At 45.7% G+C, this 12707-nt stretch overlaps 2 protein-coding genes across 3 annotated transcripts; one reads left to right on the forward strand and one right to left on the reverse strand.

The window, feature by feature from the left end:
* Positions 1-226: 226 nt before the first annotated feature.
* On the reverse strand, positions 227-2061 carry LOC146288189 (protein MIS12 homolog). 2 transcript variants are annotated; one of them, XM_084697657.1, is made up of 2 exons: positions 1646-2061; positions 227-1292 (listed from the first exon to the last, which is right to left on the reverse strand). In XM_084697657.1, the coding sequence occupies exons 1-2, from the start codon at positions 1758-1760 to the stop codon at positions 640-642; spliced, it is 768 nt and encodes a 255-aa protein (XP_084553783.1). In that variant the 5' UTR covers positions 1761-2061; the 3' UTR covers positions 227-639. The 2 variants fall into 2 exon arrangements, with proteins under 2 accessions (XP_084553783.1, XP_084553782.1); XM_084697656.1 differs by having other exon boundaries at positions 227-1295; positions 1646-2057.
* Positions 2062-2167: 106 nt separating this feature from the next.
* sod1 (superoxide dismutase 1, soluble) lies at positions 2168-5241 on the forward strand. Its single transcript, XM_084697658.1, has 5 exons — positions 2168-2338; positions 3306-3402; positions 3658-3727; positions 4456-4573; positions 4698-5241. The coding sequence occupies exons 1-5, from the start codon at positions 2267-2269 to the stop codon at positions 4803-4805; spliced, it is 465 nt and encodes a 154-aa protein (XP_084553784.1). The 5' UTR covers positions 2168-2266; the 3' UTR covers positions 4806-5241.
* The last annotated feature ends 7466 nt before the right edge of the window (positions 5242-12707 follow it).

Here is a 12707-nt window from a genome sequence, read left to right on the forward strand (position 1 = left end):
GATCACTGCAGGGCCTCCCACTGAGACCACATTGTGCCGTCTACAGTCTAAGCAGCTCCTCGTCTCGCCACATCACACAGCATTAGACATCACAGGCAACGCCAGCCTTGACTACACTCAAAAGATACCTCAAGCAAGAGACTGAATTATTTTAGACTTGTCACAATCTACTGTATGGGCCTATTTATTATATCATGTGCAATTACACAATTTAGACGGAGAGATATAAGTAGGAAAGGTACAGTTTTATTTGGGATATTTTTGTATTGTTCGGTGAAGTATTATGAAACAAAGCATACTAATAGTATACCAATAATAAAAATTACATTTCCAAAAGCAATTGGAGAACGGCTTTAAAAAAAAATGATACAATGCTTCCCCCTTGTGGTGAATCCAACCGTCCACTTACTTTTACATCAATTTGGGTTAATGTTTAACATTAATAAAAGTGAAGCGTTAAGTTACATGTGTTAAGGTACATACTTGCATACAACTCCTGAGAAAAAGCTATTCCAAGCGACAACTTTGTCCCATCTGTGCATCACACATGACTAAGTATTTAATCTGAGACAAAAGATGTCACAAAGATGTATAAACTGATCAGTTCTGTAGTTGTGTAAAATGTCTATACCAAAGCAGTCACGCAACATGACTCCACCCCATAGACGAGTCCAATCCACTGCTTTTTTTACTAATATCTGTAATGACATCCTGCAGTTTCTTAACCGATTGCACCATGACCCGGAAGCTGTCATGGAAGTTGCCGATTCCCTCCTTCATCCAAGCTGCCTGGAGCTCAGCGATCCACTTCAGTATTCCATCCAGCTGTTCCTGAACCTCCCTCTGCTCCTCCAGTTCAGCTAACAAGGCCTGCTGGGCACAAACCTCTGCTTGGTACGACTTCTGCAGCTCAGTCAGGCACGACTCCAGCTCCAGAAGGTCTGACAGACCCTCTATATGTTTTGAGCGTGGCTGGTTTCCTGGTAACGGCACATTAGGAGGAATTGAAAAGACGTTTTTGACCAAGAGTGTTTCCATGCACCCTGACAAACGTTTGAATCGTTCTTGAAGGAACAGTTGAAGCTTCTGGGTGCACTCCCTCGCCCTCAAACGAAGTTGATCATCACTGAGTTCAGTTCCACTTAGTTTTCTAACAAAGACTTTCTCAACGACGAGCAGCATTTCGTACAGGCAATCTTGGAAGGCACTGTAGACCCTCAGCATACACGTTTGAGGGGTAAAGCCAAAGAACTGTGTTTCATTCAGGTTTGGCGATAAGGCAGATGGAGCATCTTCTGTAAACAAACAGGATGTTTAGAAAATTACATATCTGAAAACGAAACATCGATAATAACTGCTTATAGTCAAACATAGCTTATTTAACACCCTGGTGGCTAAAATCGATAACAATCTTGTAAACGTTTTTAAACTAACTATGGCTTTAGCAACAAATTGCTACAGGAGTGCCTTATCCTCTACTAGCAAGCTACATTAGCAAACAAGCCAAACCAAGTAGCCGCCTCCACTCGTGTTCACAAATTATGTTAATGGTGCTTACACCCAGGTAGTGTTATAAAGTCGCTGGTTGGCATGTTTAGCTACAATTCCAAATGAACACATTTGTTAGAATTAATTATTTGGCTACCTTCGTAAACTCGAACTTCTGCCATATCTTGAAATTCTCGCGCCATGTTACGTTGTTGACTTGAATAAAAGTACTCTGGATGCACGATCGCCCCCGTATGTGGTGGGGGATTCATTACAGTCACATCATTGAAAATAATTTTTAACAGATAAATAAAATGTTGCTGGACAAATTGGCACAATTAATATCAAAGACAAAACTTTTGTCAAAAGTAGGCGTGAATTTGGCTTGTAGCCTACGATTGACACATCTACACATTGATCTGAACACATTTTGCATTGAACGGGATATAACACCGGGACACCGGTTCGAAACCTGGCAGAAACAAATACATATTTTTAAAGGAAAGTAATTATTTTATGATCAGTCTATTATTGTATTGGAAATAGAACAGGGGAATATTTATGTTGTCCATTGTTGTTTTAAAGTTCAGTTGGCCATTTTCTTTTGACACGGTCTGCGCAAGCCAATCGTATCCTTGTTAATCTAACACCCCGTTTCTGATTGGATAACAACATGTCAAGCTAAAGAGAAAACGCAGTCTGCTAACCCGGTGCAGCAGCATTCAATCAACCGTACAGACACAACTGACTTACTACATTCTTGTTTCAAGTAGCAAATATGGTGCTAAAAGCTGTGTGCGTCCTGAAAGGAACTGGAGAGGTCACTGGAACAGTGTTCTTTGAGCAAGAGGTAAATGCTTGAGATTCATGCATGCGTTTTGGTTTGTCTACAGTAGTCTACAGTACAGTTTACGGCCGCTAGCTAGCCCGGTTTCGGACTAAAAAGCTTTACCTAAATTAGTAGTGCTAGCAAGGTAGGTAGAGCTAGCTAGGTTTATGGATCACAATCATTCTTAAATAAAACATTCCGCATCATCTAGCGGTAACTTGTGTTATCTGGTTGCCTTACTTGCGACATTGATGTATTAGCTCGAAACGTTATCTACGTCATGAAATATCTGTCCAGCAGGTATTAGTGCTAGATATAGTGCGTTAGCTACTGTAACAAACGTTAGCTAATGCGTGGTTTACACATTTGCACTGCAGTTAATTGTGTGAGTTAAATGAGTAAATAGCAACGCTTCATGCAAGGTGTTAAGCAAACTCCACAGGGCGCATGCTGCCTGACAACCTTTGCTACTAGTATATTGCTTGTCAAGCACACATGCCCCGGACGGATAGGTATTCATTAACGCGTTATGAACACTTGTTCGCTTTTTGAGATGTTTGGAAATGCTTTCTGCAGCAAATGTAGTGTGAACAGTCCTTAACGTTAGTTTGTCAACTAGTTAAATGGAAGTAGTAACACATATTTGGATTGGAAATTGTAGAGTTGGAGCGTCTGCTAAATGTAAATGTTAGATAGCCTATGTGTTGACATTCAATATTACGTTACCGGTGGACAATAAACCAGGGTAATGACTCAGCAATTTATCGTCAACGGCTAGCGTTAGTTGTTTTGTTTTTTTCCTGTGGTGCCACACACTACTGCAAGTGTGTTACCACAAGACAGCCTGTTTTTGAAGTTATGTTACCAGGCTTTAATGATCCCATCGACAAGGTCGACAGCATAAACAATGTGAAATGTGCGCCATGCTTTATGTATTTGTCTTCTAGCAGAGTGACGTTTGACTCCTGTCTATCTCTCTTCCTGCTAGGGTGACAATAGTCCAGTTAAGTTGACAGGCGAGATTTCTGGACTGACCCCTGGAGAACATGGTTTTCATGTACATGCCTTCGGGGACAACACTAATGGTTGGCAACTATAGCAAAAATGCTACTGTTTTCCTAACAGTGTTATGATTATGACAATTGTCAATGTATTAATCTGTGCTTAAAATTGCATGTCAAACTTGTGTTGGTGTGACCCCCAAGATGTATTTAAGTTCATGTCCCAGCATTCAATAATATGGCCTTTCCATACCCTGAAATGTGAACAGAATACAAGTCATTTCAATGCCTGTCCTTTGACAAGCTATCTCCTTCAAATATCTTGGATGTCTTTTTTAGGGTGCATCAGTGCTGGCCCCCATTTCAACCCTCACAGCAAGACCCACGGAGGACCAACTGATGAGATCAGGTGATTTAAAAGTCATTATTTTAATAAATTCAGGTAAACTGGTAGTGTCTTGGTAAAATACGGGCCCCCGGCAAGCCTCACTTGCCAGTATAGTCAAGAGCTTCAGGGAGTATCAGTGGGCTATCGGTTCTAATTCCATGGTATCAACCATTTTAATTCTGATCAGTCAGAGACTAAACATGTTCGTCTAGATGGCCTGGCCTGTTCACTTTCCCAGAAATGACACTGCACTTGCGTGAGGGTGTATGTTAAGTGTATCGTTGATCTTGCTTTCATGCTCATCATCTCAAGACCTTTGTTCCGATGCTTAACTTTCCGGTCTTTTTAACCTAAATCTCTATGGCACCAAATGTATTTTACATGAGGTCACATGCATGGTGAGACCAGCAGCATGTGTGACTAGGCCGGCTGAACTAACAGATTCCCAGCATATCCATTCTTATGTTGCCAATCAGCAGAACAGGAGCTCCACAATTGCCATGAGACTTTTTACTGACCCTTCATGAAGGCCTCTGAATGGGTATTGGGTCCCATGATGCAGTGCCACATGGGTACCCTTGACATCCTTTCAGTGACCTGTGATGAATCACTGTTCGTCCATAGAGGTCCTGATCATTCGGAACCGGTCTGATTATGAATGCTTATGTAGGTTCAGGTCACCGTAGTTATCTGATTCCCGAATGGCAGAGTTGTAGATGGATCAGCATAATAACTGAGACTGTTCCCAGGCATGTTGGGGACCTGGGGAACGTCACGGCAGGGCCGGATAACGTGGCCAAGATCAGCATCCAGGACAAGCTCCTAACCCTCAACGGAGTCCACTCCATCATCGGCAGAACCATGGTGGTAAGTACTGCTGTCAGATCGGCTGGTTCAACTGCCTAAAAGAATAACGCGGTGCACTATTGGACATGTTGGGATGAGTAGCTACCCTTCCACCATCTCATTGACCTCTGACCTTTCTCTGTAGATCCACGAGAAGGTTGACGACCTGGGGAAAGGAGGCAACGAAGAGAGCCTGAAGACGGGCAACGCTGGAAGCCGCTTGGCCTGCGGTGTCATCGGCATCACCCAGTAGACCTCTGTTGCCTAATCCAATCAGGAGCACTGGAAACCACTAACGCCCAGTGAAGACCAACATAACCAGCCCGTATAACTGAAAGCTCTGATGTGAAATGAGCCATGTTGGAAAACTGAAAATGCCCCTTTCCTTCCTGGACTGAACTGGTGAAAGCATGTGCCTCTATACTGCTCTTAAGTCTTGTCTAGACAAGTCACACATTTTGTGTGTGGTGATGGGTGGATGGAAGGAAGGGGACAGTCAAGTTTCTAACTAGGCCAGACATTTGTATTGACCAGAGATTAAAGCACTTAGATTTGGGTCTAGAACACTCTGCTTAGTAAGATGTTTGTGAGTATCCATGTGTTCCAAAGAGTTAGTATGGAATCAGCGACGTAATCTATGTTTTCAGCGTTCTATAAGCACATTAATCAATAAATTGTTGCTGGTTAAACTGGTTTCTGCGTCTTTGTAGTTGCAGATGTTAGGGTTTTGAAGATTTTGTAGTTGTTTTGAATTAAATTGTTCTTGATTTGGCCACTAGGTGGTGCCATGTTCCTGTTGTAAGACAGTTAAGAAGTGATAACAGGGTTTATCCCCCCTAGAGGGGGGTGTAGCCTCTGGTGACACCATCAGGCCTTCTGTGTGTACTCCCTATCTTCAAATAACCAGCCTGAGTAAAACCATCTACCATATTTACCTTTACTACAAACATGTTGGGTCATATGGGTAAATGTGTAACATTGTCTTTTATAAGTATACTTTAAGGATCAAGTATTTTGATGAGTATACATTGCCATGCAACTCTTGGTTTATGTATAAAACATATTGTTGTTTTGGCAGGCAACAGAATCCTAGCTAAAGCAGTCCTATGAAAACCAAATTGAATTTTATGATTGGAAATGTCAATCTGGGATAGAAGTCATGCTTTCTGCCCCCTACCTCAGTGTGGAGGGTGGTGGGCTTCCTGACATGTGATTTCATAACAGATACTGCTATTAGCCAGCTGTGGCCTGCTGAAGCCAACACACATAGTCTTACACGTTCATACATACACGCTCGCTCTCACAGATGGCTGGAGTATGGCTGCTGAAATTACATGCTCCAAAAGGCCCCTCTCCTTTCAAGGAGCTGGAGGACCCTCGCATGTGTGGAGGCTTGGCCCTCTCTCCTCCGCTCATCTCCGGGGGAAACGGAAGATTGGAGGACCTTCAATACACAGAGTCCCCCACGGCCTGACAGAGGCCAGCTATAGTATTTGCAGATGGATTTGCATTGAAAATGCATCAACTGGAGTGGTTTCACGGTGGGCTATAAAGCCCAGATGACTGCCTCGTCATAGAAAATGCTTACATCAAAAGAACCTATTTTTGAGTCCTAACCCCATGTTTTTTAATGGGATATGTGCAGTACAGTATGTTGATAGACCAACATCGAATACGTTCGAAACGGTGTCCATAAATCTGTCTTTCAGGAGACAGTCAGGGCAGGTTGTCTCTGAGTGGGATTAGTATTGTATGGGTTGCCTGTGAAAGCAGGCGGTGGGCCGTGGTTTGGTAAGCCAGGAAGCCCTTGGAGCAGCAGCAGGGCTTCCTGGCGGCAGGGAGACGTGTCGGCTGGATCTGAGTGGACAGATGCAGCCAGCTGAGCGGGCTGGCAGCCTGTAAAAGCGAGTATAAATAGGCTGTGTGATGGAGATGCAGGTAATGAATAATACAAGAGATTCCCAGCGGAGCAGGCGAGGAGATGGTGCCACCATCGGTGGAACAATGCAGCTTCCACTGACGAGAGACAGGACAGAGCTCTTACGTTTTGTATCCGTCCGGCATGACGTCTCTTGATGTGGCATGAGAGGATCAGGGGGTCAGATCGAAAACCTCCCGTCTCTCGGTGTGATCTGGCTGTTCATAAGAACGGAAGTATTGGTGTGTGAACAGGTGAGAGGTTCTGCTTTCAAAGGTGATCTGAAAGTGACCTGATCACCGCACACCGCTTGCAGCATGACAGGGTTTCAATCTCTCCCTCAAACACACACAGTAGCACACGACTTAAAAGGATCTAAGACGGGCTCTATGTGTTTCGCTGAGGAACCAAATGGATAGGGATCTGTTCCTCTTCCTCAGTGCATTGTTGCAAATACCAACACACACACATTCACTGCATCCACATAAGTGAATAGTAGGTTCTGTTATGAGGGTACTACTCACTTCAACAATTCACACCGAGGGGCGGGGCAGTGGTTGCTTAGCAACTCAGGGATGGGTATATCCCCATGGTGAGGTGACTCAGGAGTAGAGGTTCTTGTTTTGGACGTACTTATGTAAGAGGGTGTGTGTGTGTGTGTGTGTTGGTGTTGCAATGTGTCGCTCCAAAGCACTTCTGACAACAACCAGTGTGGTCACATTTTTCTGGAGGCAGCTCCCTGTAGTCCCCTCCGGGGCGGAGAGACTCATGGCCCAGCCCGGCCCGAAGGATTGTGGGTAGGCTTTTACTGGAACTACTTCCCAGACAGCCATAAGTATTTAATACAGGTGAACCTACAGAGAGGAAAACCATTTATTTCTAAGGTTAATGCTCCCTGGAAATCTAGTTAGGTTTTTGACATTTTCAAATCTGAGTGTGTGTGTGTGTAAGAGAGAGAGAGAGAGAGATAGAAAGAGAGAGGAAGAGAAAGCATTGCTTTGTCTCTGTTCAACAGAATACTCTCATTGTGTCACTGTGGAAGATGTGGCCCTAACCTGCCTGTACCCTTCCCCTCCTCACTGAGGTCTACACTAACCTTCCAAAGCCAGTTTCCCCTGTCGTTGTGGGGATGTGGAGAGCTCCTGTGAGCTACTGGAGGTCGGAGGTCAGATGCCATACATGGTGCCCGGGCTGTGAGACCGGTGTGGGCGGGCAAAGTAATCATCCTGTACCAGCCCTGTGACCCGACCCTTGACCTGTGACCCTGAGGTTAGGTTCCAACCTCCACAACTTTCACTGCCAGACTTTTATTTCTCTTTAACGTTGTCCACTTGCACTCTTTCTTTCACTCTCACTGTTTTACTCTGCTCTTTGCTGGGTTGTTGGTTTTTAATCAAGTTCATTGTAAGTTGAGTCTTATGAGACGGAGTGGAGAAGAGAACACTACCTATCTTCATCTCGTTTCACCTTTCTCTGCCACCCTACAATTCTGTAATCAGTCTATGAAGATTCTATCACTATTATTTTTACGTTATTGCTGTGGATGTAACCGGTGAATGACCCCATCCTCGACCCTGCCCTCGACCCCACCATCAGCCCTGAGATGATGTACGTGTAGCTGGTCATTTCATTTCCTGTTGGCCTACCTGATGAGATCATCCATAAGCCGAGTTGTCTGTCAACTTATTACACGTAGTGCTATGGTGTTGTGTTCGCTACAACGTGGGCTGCTGTGAAGACAAATTAGGTCGTAGCTTGTACTGCTGTGGTGGAAATAAAACAGGAAAGTTTGATAGAGTATTGTGCCCCTGTCCTACGTGTGACCCCCATATATTTGTCCCCTTTTTTGTTTTTGCAAGGCTCTCAGTTCTAACAAGCCTGATAGCACACGCTCATGTGTGCGCACACATACACACACACACACACAGACCAGCTGAAGTGGATTCACAGGCATCTGCTGTTCATCTCATTGTCCTTATCAGATTAGATTGAATTAGAAACAGAGAGAATGAACGACACAAGAAAGGAAGACCGTACGAAACGTGAATGAAAGATGAGAGAGGGATGGGGGGGAATAAAAGAGGAACGAAGATATGGGACGGAATGTTGATTAGAGAGAGAAAGAGGGGAAGGATGGAAGCAAGAACAGAGGGAAGCGGGAAGACTGTCAAAAAGATGGAGGCAGATTCCCAACCCTTGGTGGCTGTGATTCGATGGACCAAAATAGAGAGCACAGCTCCAAATCTCGACTATGACTTGAACTCTTTGCGTGCATGTCCAGATGTTGGTTTCTGGATGAGGACGGCTTTTGGGCTTGAGGGAAAAAGTCCAGAGGCCTGAGATCCCACGTCTCTCAGGGGGGATTCCTCTGACGGATGACCCGTCAGAATCCTGGGACTCTGACCTTTGAACCCATGGTGGCCTGCTAAACATGTTGACAGGTCACACACACACACACACAAGTATCTCTTCTCACCCTACCATCCCTAGGGACGTTCATTATCATTTGTTCATTATCTAATCAGTCAACCCATGGCTCCGTTTTATGCTATCAGATTCTGTTAGAGGTACAGATGACCGATAACCAGAGTTCTGTCTTCCCACTCAGCCAACAAGCCAGAAGATATCTCAGGATTTCACAACCGCAACTGTGTCTGATTAGAGGCAAACCCTTTCACCCTCTGCTCATGCAGACAAAGACGAAACAAAAAACTAAATATGCTTTCTCTCTTTGTCCCCCTCACACACACACACACACACACACGCACGCACACACACACACACACACACACACACCCTCTATGTATAGCATGTGCAGTGTCCTCTTGTCACTGGAGTGTGTATGCCAGACTTTGACTTTGTGCTACATTCCAAACATAGTGTGACCAGGAAGTGTGTTCACCACTTAGATGTACAGAGACCAAGCCCAAAGTGGACTGTACATGTGGCGCTGTCAGTCTGTCTCTGAAGGAGCCGCGCTAAACAACTTTCTGGAACGGTCATTCAAATCTTTTCTCTATTCAAAAGGTCCTATCAATGCAAATTATGGTGTCATTTTGAATGGGGCGTCATAGATAGCTTGGAGGAACTAAAATATTGACTGTCTGGAAAATATCTAACTGGCCTGTGTGTGTGTGTGTGTGTGTGTGCCTGTGTGTTCAGCTAGAAACCAAGCACCTCTTTGTGACTTTTGGAGGAAGCAGATCTCATGCCTGTGTATGTGTGTTTGTATGTTTTCCATGAAACCCCTCTCACGCAAGTGTGTTAGATGTCCCGCTTGGGTGTGAAGTGTTCTGTGGTTCCCCAGAGAGCAGGTTCACCACACTCCGTCTTCATATGAGAGAGCGAGGGGGGGGGGGAGGAGGAGAAAAGCGAAGGGGGGGGGGAGATGGAGGATGGAGAAAAGCAGGGGAATGAGGAAAGTGAGGACACACAGAGTGAGAGAGTGAGAGAGGGTCGCGGGCCTCCCACGTGTCTCCGACAGGAGCCAACGATCAAACTTCTCTTTTTTTTTTTTTTTACCAGACTAGAAAAGAATGTTATAGCTTCCTTCTCTTTACTCTCGCTGGTTTTTAAATTGGGCACTTCCACTTTTTCCCACTCTCATTTTCGACTCCCTTTCTCCATCCTGGATCTCTCTCATCCTTTGCATGTCTAGTTTTCCTCTCATTTCACCCTCTCCATTCTCTCCCTCCCTCCCCCACCCAGACCCTTTCCCTGCTTTTGACTCTATTCCCCTTTTTAATGAGATGACGGGGGAGGGGGAGGGGGTGACCGGTCAAATATGCACATACTTTACCTTCTTTTAAATCAAACCGTTAAGATTTCCCCCCCATATTCTTCACATTCCACCAGTCAGCAGACATTCAGAGTGTTTAAACCTTCTCTTTGTTTCTCTCTGCACCCACCCCAGGCTAAGTTTTTCAGTGATTACACTGCACCCTCATAGAATTTCAAAAAGCCATGTTTCTGCCTGTGTGTGTGTATGTGTGTGTGTGTGTGTGTGTGTGAAGGAGAGAGCATGTGATGTATGTGAACATGTGCATGTGTTTGTGTGCGTGCTGGTGTCTACAGGTATTCCAATAATTACTCTACGCCCCCAGCCTGTGTCTCAGTTCGTTAGTCCTGGACAGCAATTAGCCTCTTTTAATTAGAACTGTTGGGCCCTCAAGGGGACTGAAGCTACACCTCCAGCCACTGTAGGAAGCTACACCGGGACACAGAGTCAGAGTGACAAGGGACAAGTCTGAGATGTGTCTCTGCCCCTGTGTGTGAGTGACAGTCCATGTCCCCATCTGTGTGTGTGTGTGTGTGTCTGTGTTTAACCACTCTCTGATAATGTATTGACACCTCATTAGGAGGGTTGATGGCTTCACATTGACCGTGACAGTTATGCAGTTTCACGGTTGGTTTGCGGTTCAGAGTATTGCTCATTAGGACTATAAAGGGCTATCAGAGATGGGGTGCCCCCCCCCCCCCACAGCCACAGACCTGCACACACACACCCTTCACCCCTCCCCCAGACCCTAAACATACCTCCCCCCTTGCTCTTCACCTTAACCCACTAACACTCCATTTCACCATGTAAGCGTCCACATTTATAGACTTCAAACAGTCTGCAGCCCTGCAGGCATTCCCCAGTGAATAACATTGTGTGTGTGTGTGTGCATCTGTGTGTACAGTGTGTGTGTGTGTGTGTTTAAAAAGGAGGATGGGGGGTAGGGCTCTTTCTGCTTGACCTCACCCACCTGAAGATCAGTGTCTCTAATGAGATTCTGCCCACATGCTATTTCAGTGGATGTGAGCGTGTGTGTTTGTGGGGTTGTGGGGGTTCCGCCGTCACATTTCTATGTTTAAATAATTCAAATCCATGCGTGTGTGTCCACATCGTGTCATTCCGTGTGTGCGTGTGCGTGTGCTAGCCTTCAGAGCAGAAACTTTATAGAGCTGCGTGTTGGAAGCAGGATCAGTCTGTCAATATGTACAGTAAGCAGACCATAATACGATACTGAATTGGGGGGGGTAGTTAGCTGCTTGTGGAATGTGAGCAGAGGATGCCGTGTGTGTGTGTGTGTGTGTGTGTGTGTGTGGCTTAGTGGGTGGTAGCTGTTAAACTCCTCCATTTGGTGGGATTATTGCCCCCCCCCCCCTCCCTTGGGAAGAGCCATCAGGCTGTCATCTCCCACAGGAACCATACCTTGTGATGTTCTAATCCCCTCTTCTCCGTCTCCCCCCTCCTCCTCCCCCCTCCCTGCCTCCCTCTCTCCCTGTCCCCCCCTCTTCCCTTGTATCCCTCCCCCCATCTCTCATTCGCTGCCTCCATTTCACCCATTCTTCTATCTACCCTCAACTGCCCCGCCCCCCCCTTTCCAGCTGTATTGGCTCCCATACACCCCTTTACTTCTTTACCATGTATAATTCTCCAACAACCATCCTCGTTTCTCTCTCCACCCCTTCACCTCTTTCCCCTCTCCTCCTGTGGTGTGACTGTTTATATTCAAGCAGTCCAAGCAGACCAGCCGAGTGAATGGGTAATGCAGTATTGTTAGTTAATGATGAGAGCATTAGCAATTAGCATGATAGAGATTGAGAGACAGAGAAAGAGTGTGAGAGAGGGAGATAGAAACAGAAAAAGAGAGGGCGGGAGAGAGAGAGGGAGCGAGAGAAGAGAGGGAAAAGAGTGAAAAGAGGAAAGAGAAAGCCGAGTGAGAAGACAGTGAGGTCTACTGGAGCTGCCTTATTATGTTGCTCCAGCTTGACCTGGAAATGACTGATCCCTCAATTGAGTCACAAGTCAAGGGCAAGTTTGTGTGTACTTGTGTCTGTGCGCGTGTGTGGGGGTGTGGGATGTCTGTGTGTGTGTGTGTGTGTGTGCCGTGCGAGTGTGCGTGTGTCTGTCTGTGTGTGGATAAATATGCCATGGGCTGGCTATTGAAGCATGTCAAGTCAGCTTTCATGTGCATGCTCTGTGTGTGCATGGTGAAGAGTGGCTCCCTGGGTGTGTGCTGTGTCCGGGAGGGAGGACAGGAGTGTGTTTGGACTGGAGCTGGCCATCAGTCCCCGAGGAGCACCCAACTGCATGTGTGTGAGTGTGTGTAAGCGTGTGCATGCGCTGGTGAATAAGCAGCAGGATTAGTGTGGCTGTGTGCGTAATGCTAATCAGCATGTGAGTGTGTATGTGAGTGAGTGTGTATGTGTGTGTGTCTTTCTAATGGGGTCAGGAGGTCATGTGGTAAG

The sequence above is a fragment of the Hypomesus nipponensis genome, chromosome 5 (assembly GCF_054491055.1).
Source record: "Hypomesus nipponensis isolate SF chromosome 5, ASM5449105v1, whole genome shotgun sequence".
Classification (NCBI taxonomy): domain Eukaryota; kingdom Metazoa; phylum Chordata; class Actinopteri; order Osmeriformes; family Osmeridae; genus Hypomesus; species Hypomesus nipponensis.